Source organism: Melopsittacus undulatus, chromosome 3 (assembly GCF_012275295.1).
Source record: "Melopsittacus undulatus isolate bMelUnd1 chromosome 3, bMelUnd1.mat.Z, whole genome shotgun sequence".
Classification (NCBI taxonomy): domain Eukaryota; kingdom Metazoa; phylum Chordata; class Aves; order Psittaciformes; family Psittaculidae; genus Melopsittacus; species Melopsittacus undulatus.
Window position 1 is genome coordinate 94,832,297 of NC_047529.1, and position 13,487 is coordinate 94,845,783.

Here is a 13,487-nt window from a genome sequence, read left to right on the forward strand (position 1 = left end):
GAATAAGATTATTAGCTGTTTAAATAATATGCCTAGAAAACTGATTACACTAGATTTAGGATTTTACAAGAAAGGATCACTTTGGCACTTAAAATGAAGTTTTTTAAGCCATGCCGGACTAAAGCAAACTTCATTAAACCTCTTTTTTAATCATCTCGTTCATATTTCTCAATGGGTCATTATGGCTTTTAACTATTGCTACTCTGTTTATCACTGGATGTGAATTATCAGCAAAGGAGATAAGAGTTGCCCTGTGCTCTTCTGTGATATCACTTACTAAGAAATGTAAAAAGCTTTCCAAAACAGTCAAAACTACTTGCTCCTTTGATATGTGCTTTATCTAGATCAGGAAGAGGTAAAGTGCTTACCATTGTCATGGTTTGTAATGTTTGTCCAATTGCCTTGATAGTCTGAGGCTTTGAAACCCAATACAAATGCATTTGTATTAAGCAGCTCAGCATGTCTAGAGTTACAGTAAGGATTGTTTTAAAGGTGCACCTGGAAAACAAGATAAAATAATCCTGTATAACTAGAAGTTTAGGGACAAAGTACTATTATGGCTAAGTTTTACTTTAAAAAAAAACTCCAGTAATGAGCATTTCATTTATACTTGCTAAGTTCTTATTTGTGTTTTGGCCATGGAAAAAAGCTAACTATACCCAATACATAAAACATATTTGCAGGACTCAGCAAAGTTCGTTTTTATAGTTCTTGTGGACAGCAGCTGCAGGCTATCAGCCTGGATCCTTGATAAATGGTTTTGACATTTCCTGCAGACACCCCTCACAAAAAAGGCTTTTTATTTATTCTCAAATGTTGTATTCTGCATTATTGATCAGGCGCCATTTACTAAAGGCTGCTACTTGCTAGAAGAATTACACAGTCCCTAAGCTACACACAACATAATGAATTATTCTGTTGATGAACAGCAATGTTAAAGGAATGTTAAGGTTGCATGGTTAAGCTCTCAAAAATCAGGAAATGGCAGCTGAGTTTGAAAACGATGAAAATTTTGCCTGAATTAAGATTGCAGAATTACAGCTGAGGGATGTACAAAGACTAACAACTGCTGGATATTTATTCTAGGGCAAGCCAGTAGTTACCTGGTCTATTCACAAACACTGCTGTTATTTATTGCAGCGTTTAACAAGGCAGCAAGCAGTGGATAAAATCATTAGTGGTAGGGGTCACTAGGCATATGGACACTTTGCTGGTTGTTTCTCATTGCTATAGAGTTGCATTTGTCAAGGAAGGGTGTCAGTAGCAGTGTTATCCTGTATACTACAGCTGAGGGTAAAAGAAGTTAGTGGCTCCCTGTTATACAAGGCAAGTTTCATTTGCCAAAGTACTGTTTCCATGTAGTTCTCACCTGGGGGCTCCTGTTTAGGTTTTTTCTGTCTTTTTTGTTTGTCTGTCTCTCTGGTTTAGTATCATTTTCTTCTGTCATTTAGCTAGCTATGTTCAGTACAGAAAACACAAGAAAGCATGACAGTCCTGATATCTTGGTTCTGTGATCAGACAGACCAGGGGCACTGCTAAGCATACCATACCATTCTCCTTGCTTACATGGCTGGATTTTTTTCCCATGGGAACAAAGGATGCAGTGGAGATGAGCTGCACTGTACCTGGAGTCAGATGCATGCCTAGGGACCAATGCCACCAAGTACCACACAGAGTTCATTTGCACCAGGAGCGTAGACATAGCTAATATGACATTGTATTTCTCCAAGTATGGCCATCCTTTTACCACCAGAGGCTGTGTTTGCTGATCCCCAGGTTTTAGGAACAATCTGCTGAGGCACATGACTTCCTTGGATTTACTTTCCTTCAGGGGTAAGAGTCAGGTTGTAGCACCTTCAAGCTACTGAAAATCCCAACATGATGTTCACTACCAGTCAGAAAGCAATTTCCCCTGAAAATCTGTGGCAGAGCAAGCAACCAGAGATTCTGGAAGAGCAGGGAGAGGCAACTTCATGTACTGTGTATACCCAGTGGAGACCTTTCTGCAGTACTCCTCTTCCCACCCCCGAAAGGAGTGACAACATCCCACAAATGGCACCATAAATATGTCCAAGCCCCAAAATGTCCCCAGTGCACTGTACATTTGCTTCAGACTACAGGGTGGCTCATCTGAGCTTGTGGCTCTCTGCTGATAGTACAAGTTGCCCCAATTTTGTGACTTGGTAGGATGCAGGTTGCATGTGAGCTATGCAGGTATTGACAAACCACAGCTCAGAGGGGATGAGTGGGATGTCAATGCAGCCCACCACAGTGGAAGTCTCTTAGGGCAGACTGCTGGGTCGCTGTTGGAGATGAGATATTAATGGAGTTAGATGAACCTGGAGTCAGTCTAGGGGAAGGCCAAGTTGGATGGGCTTTGAGCAACTTGGTCTAATGGAAGGTGTCCCTGCTTGTGGTAGGGGGTTTGGAGCTAGATGATCTTTAAGGTCTCTTTCAACTCTAAGCAGTCTATGATTCTGGGATTCTGTGCATCTTGCATGGCCTTGTCTTCTCTTCTCTTGTCCCAGGCACAATAAGTAATCCTGTCTGTTTCACAGGCACGCAGAATCAAGCCCACCATAAAAATCTGTTCCACAGATTTGTTAAGGCTCAATAAATGCATTTTTAGTTAGAGATAATATATAGCGTTACAAATGAATCTCATTAATTCTAAGTGACTGGCTGCTTGGTCTCTCTAGTTACCGGGCCTTCCTGTATGACTGCCAAAGATAGAAGCATGCAGCATCCTATTAAATAAGATACAACATGAAAGAAAAAGTAAATTTAATATCAGGTTTATGTCCTTGTAAACATTATAGCCTACAGTTATGGGATAAGAAAGGGAATAACTAGAGTTCAGGCAGTCTGTTTAGGTAAAGCAAGCCTTTTCTGGGATCTTAGATGATTAATTTATTCTTATGCTTTATTTCTGCAGTTGAAAAATGAGCATAATTGTAAATACGTGTCTTCATTCTGTCAGAAACCTTTGCAAAGCCCTGTAGGATCTTCAGGGGAAAGGCTCGCTAACAATATAAATCATATAATTGCTGGATCCAGGTTTTATTATTTCCTCTTTTTTTAAGCTTAATTTTGTTAGTGGTTGTTCCTAACTATGGTCAAATTCTCATCTCATATACTTTCAGGTAAATAAGGAATTATTGCTGAATTCAGTGACCTTATTATATATTAAGTCTTACTAAACCATCTAGCTCTAATCCTTGAGGTTTCTGCTGATTGTTTCATGCATCATATGACACCAGAGGCTGATTATACTTTCTTCTGGAGACTGAATTTCTCCTCTGAATACCCAAGCACTTATTAGATGTCTCACTTATATTGCCTAATATGCTAATTGTACCTCCTTCCATTTATGTAGACTCTAGCAATGTAGCCCCTTGCTTTCTTTGGGATTCTTTTTCTCCCCATAAATTCCCAAATTTTTTCCTAGTCAGTAGCATGAACCTTCCCTTTTATTTACTGGCTGTCATTACCAACTGCCACTCCAAAGCTCTTCACATCTTTTTACACACTTATCTGCATTAAACTGCAATTTGTCACTTCTGGCTTGGCTTAAATAATGTAAATCCTTCTTATCTGATTGAATCGCTACTTGTTATTTATGGTGCTGTGCCATACACTGTTATGTGCAGACTGGGGAATCTTTTGTATGCAGTCATGGAGATCATCCTTATAAATAATGGAAAAAGCTTACAATTGTGATTTTACATCTTCTGCCCAATACCTGTATGTCCTTTGTTTCTTTAGCACTGAAAAGACATCTCAAAGACATAAGTAAGGAAACTTTGTCTTCTATCTGCATTATTTCCACCGAAATTATTATTTCCATAGACAAAAAGCCTTGTTCACCTGGGAATTCCTGTTCTCCTGAGCATATAATGCAAAGCACTTGGTACCACCCTTTCTTTAATTAGGGATAAGATGATCCACCTGCTTAAACTTACCAAGCTGCATCCTATGCATCTTTTTCACAGCTTCACAAAATGGGAAACTGGGGCTCTTAGAAGTAATATTGCAGACATGATTATCAATGCACGTGCTTGAGGTATTGCTACTCTTGATACTGCTATTGCTTTCTCTCAACACCAGTCCCTGTGGCAGCCAAGGTAGTTCATTCATGTTTTGCTGGAAGGGCAGTTTTTTAAGAGGAAACTTTAAGTGAAGCGAAATCTTCAGTGTTTCTGCACTGGAGCAGGATATGAGCATGGCCTATGAGAATGAGCCAAGTGACTCACAACTGCTGCCTCTCTCCTGCCCCATGGTTGATGGCAATCCTGTGTAGGTAGCAAGAATGTCAGCAGCCTTGTCATCAGTTACAAGAGCAGAGAAATTCCCATAGGAAGGCTTGCCTTGCTGGTGCTGCAAATGTGTTTGATGGGTTTGGCTGGTCTGTCTGTAGAAGCTATAGGTGTCAAGCCAGGTTGGAGTAGAACAGAGCAACATATGGTACATCACATGATTGGGAGACCATTACTGCACCACCTGAGTTCCTTGTATTTAACTTATAAATTGGAAAACATGCCTAAGCTGTGCAATATTCTGTGGCTGGGACTATGCTGTGCTTTAATCCTGGCAGGCAGCTCAGCCCCACAGAGCCACTTGCTCACTCCATCCAAGTGGAATTTGTGAGAGAATCAAAAGAGTAAAAGTGAAAACTCATGGGCTGAGATAAAGACATTCTACTAGAAAGAGCAAAAGCTGTATAAACAAGCAAAGCAAAATAAGAAATTCATTTGCCACTTCCCATCAGTAGGCATATATTAAGTCATCTCTATGAAAGCCAGGCTCCATCATGTACTTGGGTAGACAAATGCTGTAACTCCGAACATTCCTTGCTTTCTCCTTCTTTCTCCAGCTTTTATTGCTGAGTATGGTGTCATCTGGTATGGGATATCCCTGTGGTCAGCTGGGGTAAACTGTCCTGGCTATGTCCCTTCCCAGCTTCTTGTGCACCCCCAGCCTACTTACTGGTGAGTTGGGGGTGAGGAGCATGAAAGGTCTTGACTCTATGTGAGCACTGCTCAGCAGTAACTAAAACACCCCTGTGTCATCAACACTGTTTTCATCACAAATCCAAACCCATAGCACCAGAGAAGCTGCTATGAAGAAAATTAACTATCCCAGCTAAAACCAGTTCAGACTATAAAGTAAATTAAACAGGAGCAGTGAATGTCCCTCAACACTGGCACTCAATCTTCCATGTTCCTGCTTTGTTTAACAAGGTCCCTGGTGTGGTGTTGGACCACTAGCCTGCTCTCTTAAACAATTAAAGGCATGGTTTTTAAGTTATCATGGGCAAGGGAACATCTTGGCAGATCACTGAATATGGCCACACCATAGCGGAGGATGAGAATTACAGGGAATAATACTGGCCATTTTGTGCCAGGGAACAGTTTTTGCATTGTTTAATTGACTAAATAGATACTTTCTATCTAAAGACCTTTTTGAAGCAGTTGTATTCTGTAGAAAAAAAGGAAGGGAGGAAATATTATAAAAGGTCGAATACTCTAAAAGGCAAAGCAATTTATCTGTTTGATTTTGAAAGGTAAAGAGATGTGACACCATGGAAATGAGAAGATTTTGAAATTCATGGCAGCCAACTACACTTGCTACTCACAAGGACACAGAAAAATAAATCCTTACCAAAGTGAGAGCAGCAGAGCAAACTTTGCAGCAGTGTGTTAGAGCCTTAACTAAGGCATCTGCTGACTGTACTAGTAGGTGCATGCTTACATACCTCCTAATCCACTGCAGGGAAGACAAGATTTGCCAGTGGATGCCATGTTGGTCATTCTGGGATTGTTGAAGGCCATTGTGGTTTGTTTAGTCCTTCTGAAAATGCCACTAACAGTGATGTTAAAAGATATTCTAAAAAAACCCAACAAAAATCTGAAATTTCATCCGCACACATGAGCTGAGTTAGGTTGTTGGCCCCATTATAGATGCAGGTATGCTTTTGTGGATCTGTGTGTAGGTATGTGGAAAGTGTCAGAAGCTGGGAAAAATCCTCCTCCTGATTGAGGCCACACACAATCTTCCCCAGCTATGGAGGTCTGAAATGTAGACTTCCATCAAAGAGATCAGAAGGGAACAAAAAGAAAACCATGAACACACATGGTGTCTGTTGCATGTGGGGAAGCTTAGGGAAATACTGTTTCTATGATGGGATGATCCTCATGTGTTTGTTTAATTTTAGTTTTTAAAGAGAAGAAGAAAGTTGCAGAGTTCTATGTTAATCTAATAAATGCTGAAGTAGCAATGCCACAGCTGAGTGACTGGGCTGATGTACTTTCTAGTTTCAGACAGCGTCTGTGCTCAGCATTGTCTTTTGACTGTACCAAACTACAGTGACAAAACTCAGTTACTGCTGACAGAAACAAGACAATAGGTCACTGAGCACCAGGTTTTACTGAATTTATTAATAAAGTTACATCATCCAATTGAAAATTGTACAATCATGAGAAGGACAAGTTATTTTAATAATATGATTTGTGTTTGGGAACAGTACACTTACATTATTTCCCATTGCTGCTGCAAGTGCAAATTAGTTTAACTGCTCTACAGGATGGGGTTGATGAGCCAGTAAAGTTTTAGCAATTACACAAGAAAGAAACAGATGGATAGTCCTAAAGAAGAGGATACTTGCAAGCCCTAATGGGGTTTCTTTTTCAGTTGTTTTCACTGCTTTTCCAAAGCAGCAGTAGCAGTAACAGCCATTTTCACAAAGAACAGGAGTGCTCAGGTCTAAGTGTTTTCTAATTTGTGCTAAAGGGAAGTACTGAAGCCTGCAAGAGCTACCTTTATGGAAATAGAGATTACAGTGAGGCCTGTTTACACATGCTTCCTTAGCAGTTTGTACTGGCAGAATTTGCCTGAATCTGTTTTTGGCTTTTGTTTCTGGGTTTTCTGCTTGTTTGTGTTTTTCATTTTGTTTTGTTTTGGTTTTCCCCAAATGTGACCAGGAGACTTCATTAAAACAATGTCACCCATACAATTCTGTATTTGTCTCATTCTGGCTCAGTCTTTTTATCTTGACCTTTTAGATTTCATGTTAGCATGATCAGTTAATTGTCTCATGATCTGTAAGAAAAATCCCTTAAAAGGTTTAACAGACTGTTTCCATAGATGGGCACTGTAGAAATGCCTCTGGATTTATCCATCATGCAAAAGCATGCATGTGCATAAGTGTTTGGGGTGTTGTATATTTTCCTGTGCTGTAGTTTTTGTGGCTGACTACAGCAAACATGCATGCCTGCCACCATTATTTACACCTGTAACAGTGAGAAATTACAAAACCCACTCTTCATTAACCTCCGATAAGGCTGTTCCTACAGCCAGTGATTGCCATTACATTGATGGAGTGCTAATACAGCTCAATGGCCCCGGCTGGCCTGTCTTGCCTGTGACTGCAGTTTCTGCCTCCCACCACTACCCAGCAAACGTCTAGCAGAAGCTGCTCAAATGATTGATGAGAAAAGCAGCTCATAAAGGCAAGCACAGTGCCTAAAGCAACAGCTGTCTAGCCCTGTCCCTGCAGTAATTAGATAAATGAACCCCAAATGAAATCTTAAAGGCAAGAGTAGAAGGAAGCAATAATATCCCCGGTGTCAATCTCTGATTGCTTGTGTTGCCTCATTCCAGAGCCGGTGGTTATTCATGCTTGATATGTGTTTGACACGGCTTACCTCTCCCACCTTCCATGCTCATTTCACTGCAGGTCCTCCAGACAGACCCCTGTGGCACAGGAGACGTGGGAGTGTCAGTGGCTGGGGCTGGACTCCGTTTTCTTTTTTTTCCTGTGGCACCAGTTTTACTTTGCAGAGTGAGCTGAACCTTTGTCCTTCTCCACAGAGCAAGAACATAACAAAAGGTCCATGGTAGGTCAGAAATCGACTTTAGCTGGGGATAATCCTGCAATTAGCAAATTCCCTCTTCAAGAAATAGTTGATGTACATATAGGGATGCACTAGATAATAAAGGAAAAGGCAAAGGAACATGATTCAGGCAGCTGAAATTGTGATGGAGCTGATTAAAAGGTCTGTGCTTACTTTTACAGTACAGAAGCATAGTGATATTACAGCAATTCCTCTGTATCTTCCCTCGATGATACTGAATGGTGCCCATGAATGAACAATGTCAATAATTACCATTTAGAGAGAAATTTATGAAAAATGCATATATATTAAGCTTATATATATATTCAGAAGATTTACATGCTTTTTAAACAAGCAGTATATGTAACTTAAATACACACACATATAAAATTAATACATATACAAAAATACAAAGAAACTCTGTTTAGGACATCAGAACAGTACAATTTTGATTCTGCTTTCATTTGTGGCATTGCATATAGGAATAATGTTGTGGAATTCAGTGACTGTAGAGTGCATTCAAAACCAGAACAAGTCTTTGTAAGCAGGAACTGAAACCCAGAGAAATAAATGGGGCTCCTTTTTGATTGAATAGTTACAAATGAAATCTTGTGAACTCCTGGCAGCAAATGCATTAAAAATGCTTCCAGCATGAGCAGAATAAAGTGGTGAAGTTATATCCTAGAAAAGGCACAATAATGATGCAGAGCAAGTGACCTTTTCTTTTATTCTCTCTCTCCACTCTTAAGGTAGGATACTTCTTGCTGAGTTCAGTCAGATTTGCATGAGTGTAAAATTAGATCAAAATTAGGCCCAGGTTGTTTGTTTTACCAGCAGTGCATGTCTCGAGAGACTGCTTTCATGTTTTCCATAAAAACAGCCAGAGGTGCAGCTGAGTGCTGCCAAGACCTGGTCACTGGAATCAAATAAGAATTTTTGGCAGAATGAGTGGTCCCATTAATCGCAAGTGGTATCTCTTAAATGCTTAAATTAAAAGAGATTAGTGGGAAAGTGTAGCGTTGGAGTAAAGGAATAATGACACATAGGAAGTGAAGCAGAAAACATGCTTTCTTCTTTTCAAGGAGAAGTTCAATTTCCAGTTTATTTAAATATAAATTGCAAGTATAAAGTATTACAGTTCTTAAACTTCACTGTTCACTTAGTTTCAAATTAACTGCGCTGTATTTCTGCCTCCCCTAGAGCAGCACTGTGATCTTCAGCCTGTCCGTTCCTTAAATTGAAGTCTTTTAAGTCCATTAAGTTCCTGTGCTATCCCCATAGCTGGCAGAGTTACTTTCCCCCATCCTTATGCTGCCTCCCCCATGCCATGGATTTGCAGGGGCCACTGCAGACTGAGTCTCCCCCCATTACCCCCAGCTATAAATTATGTGAAGGACTGTGAAACAGCAGAGCAGGAGGCCATGATCTCCAACCGTTTCTACTGCTGTATCTTAGCTGTTTTACTCTTGTCATAACCACTGTTGGGTAATGCTTTGCATGAATTCTTGGTTTTCAGTTACAAACATAATAATGTTTAATAATGGAGTGCTTACCTAATGGAACTGCCAGTCCGTTGAGGCCTGGTAATGACTGAATGTATCAGTATGCCTTGCACTGAAGTAAGCTAGGACTCAGTCCGTTGTACAGGTGGGGAGTGTGAAACAGGGATTGTATTGCTAGCTCACAGTTGTACTGCATCTGAGGCACAGCTATCAGGAGGTGTCCTACTTCCCCAGTCTTAGCCTGATTTCCAGACCACAAGCCTGCCTCTCTCCTCGGAAGGTACATCTGATTCAGACATGTTAAAATCTGTTTTGGTCTGTCTAACTTATTGTGCCACAGTTATGTATGCACTTCTGAATCCCAGTTTGTGTTACTCAGGACTGAAGTTTGCCTGTATCTTGCCTGCTTGTTGGATTTTGCTATAGTCATAGGTCCCATGGCATATAGTAGGCATATATTTTGCACAGTCAGGATCTAACTGTCTTCTCAATTAATGTGATGTAAATCAGGAATAATTTGAAAGAGTTACACTGATGTGAAACTGGCTTGGAAGGATACTCTAGGGTCTACAAATTACTGGAGTAGTACAAATAGTCTATTGCAACTGCTTATGTTCACTGTCCATTACCCTCATAAGCCTGTCCTTATTTTTGCTAGCATGTGATTTTTGTTAAAGACTGTCACACAGATTTGCATGTGCTACAGAATTTGGGCAGAGACTGGCCCAGGAAAAACATCTTTATGATGCTTACAGCAAATAGAATTATTTTAGACAACCTACAGTGTAGGCACCTACATCTCAGGTAAACATTTAATATGCCTATGGTGGTATAGAGATAGCAAGAAACATTTGGGGAGTGAAATTCATCTTATCTGCAAGGCAAGTCTATAAAAGAAACCACATTATTTAAGTCTAGAAATGCCTGTTTCTGTCTACTGTCTACAAAGGGGTCAGACAAGTGGCTTGAATGGAGACATCTCCTGCAGTCTGTTCTAAATGGAGATGAGAGGGATTACCCATGATAAGATGTGCCAATGTGCACAGGCATCTTCATGACAGCTGCAAACCAGCTTCAGGATGAAAAGTGGTCCAGCTTTCAGGATACCCACATGTAATCAGTGTGACACTCCTCTGCCCTAACACACATGAACGTGTTTTTTTCCAACCTAAATGATTTTATGTTAATGTGATGCTTAGGGACACAGTTTAATGATAGACTTGGTGTTAGGTTCAGGTTAGACTCAAAGATCTTACAGGCCTTTTCCAACCTAAGTGATTCTATAATTCCGTGATCCATTAACTCTCCAAACAAAAGTCCCCAGTGCACAGGAAATACAAAAGTTCACAGCAGTAGCAGTATTTTTCTTGAGGTATGTCTGTATTTGCCAGAGTTGAGGAGCCAAATGGTCAGAAAATGTATGCTGTTGGACAACTCCTGGGCCTTCTGAGTTGAGCTCTTTTTTATAGTGGTTCATTCAGTTTATCTGATACTAGCAAATTTTTAAGATTTCAGTTAAATTGGTCTGTTACTCCAGGGAAAGCAAAACCTGATGCTTCAGTTTCTATCAGTATAGCTGTTGGAAGTTAGGAGGATTTGTGGTATTACTTCAGTGAGAAGTGACAGGTATTAATCTGATTTTATGTGAACAGGTTTAAATTAGGACCCAAGACGGTGATATTATAGTGTAACAAAACTGGCATAGCTGAAGTTAAAACTGAATGCCCATACAGTTGGAGGCCAGAAAGAACTCTTAGGCCGGCTGCATATGAAGGGTTAAATTTCATGCACTACCCATTCTCTAAAATCCAAAGAAACTTAGCCCCAGTTTACTCGGTTAACTTTCCTTTGCACACAAAGATCAGAGATCTGGAGGACCTGTATTCACAGCAGCCAAAAATATACATAAACTTATAGGAAAATAGTTTTCTAAAGCAGAGCAAGTATTTTATTTAAAGTAATTGAATAGCTTGTATTTTGGTTTCCAGCAGATCAGTTTAATGCTCTTGATACTGGTGTCCATTTAAAAATGTGGGACATAGTAGAAAAACCCAGAGGTGACCAAAGTTGAAAATAGGAAAACAGATCAAAACTGATGCTGTCCTTTGTTGTTTTGCTTCTCTAGGATGCACAGTGTTGTATGCCCTCCCTTCCCTGCTAGCTTGACTAGTGCCTCCCTTCTGGGCTTCCAGGAAACCTAGGGCTGGAATAACACGCAAGCCTTGCCCAGTTTATGTGGCCTGACCAGGGGTGTTGGCTGCCTTTATCCTCTGTAGAAATCAGCTCTGTATAGGGCTGGGCTTACAAGAATGTCTTTGGCAAAAATACTGGAAGTAGCTTTTTTTTTAGTCGCAGGTTGTGTTTCGTAAGCAACTCAGCTAAGCCATCAAGAAGAGAACCCATTCACACCCAAGCTGTATTTTTCCTCTTTCCCTCAACTAATTCTGTAAGACTAAAATGACATGCATGTACAGATCTGTGGCCATGTCACCACCCAATGACAGCTTGGTTTCCCAGGTTAAAAGACATGGAGTCAAATTGATACTTTGACTAGAAGTAGCGGTATAGAGAAGACATCACAAAAATACTGAGTAATCCTGATTAATCTCTGGTCTTCAAAATGTTGTGTCAAAAATTAATTTGCTCAGATTTTACCTCTGAAAGGAGCTGAAGTTTTCCATGTGGGATCAGCTTAGGCCAGGATGAAATATCATCTCCATGCAAAGAGCCTCAGTCTCAGTAAGACTGACAGGAATTGCAACCTTGTCTACCTTTTAGGGCTGCAACCTCTTCCCAGGGTGCATCTGCCATTACAGCAGCAGACATGCTCCCACCCTGTTCTGAGATGACCTTCATGCGAGCCATAGTTGGTTTTGATGCAAGTGGCATTAAGATTAAAGTTTTGTGAGGCTGCTGTGAAAGCTGGTGTGCTCTAGGACAAAGTGTGTGCAGACATGGCTAGAGCTGGCAGAGAGGTGATGGTCCTGTACAGATCAGGAACTCTTGTGTCTGCAGGTGGTGAATTTATGGGGAGAACCAAAGCCAGACTGATTGCCATTAGTATTACTTATATCCTAATTGCATACCAACTAGGCTAATGATGCAGTATTACTTCATTAAATCCATGAAGGTGTATTTTTGTTTTAGGAATAGCATCCTATTATGTAGCTATTTAGTGAGTTGTGATTTTACATGTTTTAACAAATCTCTTATGGCTTATTACATTCCACTCCCTTGACAATAATTTCAAAATCTGACCATTAAAATAGGGCTCTTTTCACCACTCTTTTATGAAACTTAGAACGGAGCACTTCATCTTTCTGCATTTGGATTAGAATTGGAAAGGTGTAAATTACAGATCTGGCTTTTATGTGCTTTTATTGATCAGACTGCTTTGTAGAAACTACAGCAGTTCTGATATTTTAGCAGTCTAGATTACCTTTCAGCTTCCTTAATTGGGTCCCTGGGGTAAAGTTAATTTTCAATTTATATTGAGAGTAAGACAAGGTGATGTAATACCTCATCATTTTACCTGAGTATTATAGACACTAACACACCATGATGTACTTTGTAATTCTAAATACACGAGTTGCTTGTTGAATTAGATGGAGGTGAGTTCTGGCTTTATTCAGTGTGTATCTGAGGCCAAATTCTGCCTGCAATAATTCCTGTGTCTTCAATAACTTACACTGAGACAGTAGCTACAGCGAGCAATTATGATTTAGTTGAGTGTGATTGGAAAGTTCATTCAGCCTACCAGCCTAGAGCACCCAACAGACTAATCAAATGCAATCATCTTTTTGTGTGTTTGCTGACAGGTCAAAGTCATGGTGCGCATTTCTTCCACGCTTGCCAGAGACACATCTGAGTCCAGCTCTTTCTTAAAAGTTGACCCCCGCAAGAAGCAAATCACACTGTATGACCCATTGGCCTGTGGAGGTCAGAACACTTTCCAGAAAAGGGGCAACCAGGTTCCACCCAAGATGTTTGCTTTTGATGCAGTTTTCCCCCAAGATGCATCACAGGTAAGCAATGTATGAACGGAATAGTTATCTACTCCTATCATCAGAATACCATTTGCCAGAGCCAAATT

General features: G+C 40.3%; 1 protein-coding gene across 1 annotated transcript in view; it reads left to right on the forward strand.

Annotated features, from left to right (window-relative positions):
• KIF26B (kinesin family member 26B) overlaps positions 1-13,487 on the forward strand; it is a 286,800-nt gene that overhangs the window by 212,304 nt on the left and 61,009 nt on the right. Inside the window, exon 6 of the mRNA XM_034061110.1 lies at positions 13,213-13,419. Within this exon, the coding sequence (XP_033917001.1) occupies positions 13,213-13,419 (207 nt within the window). The remainder of the gene's footprint in view (positions 1-13,212; positions 13,420-13,487) is intronic.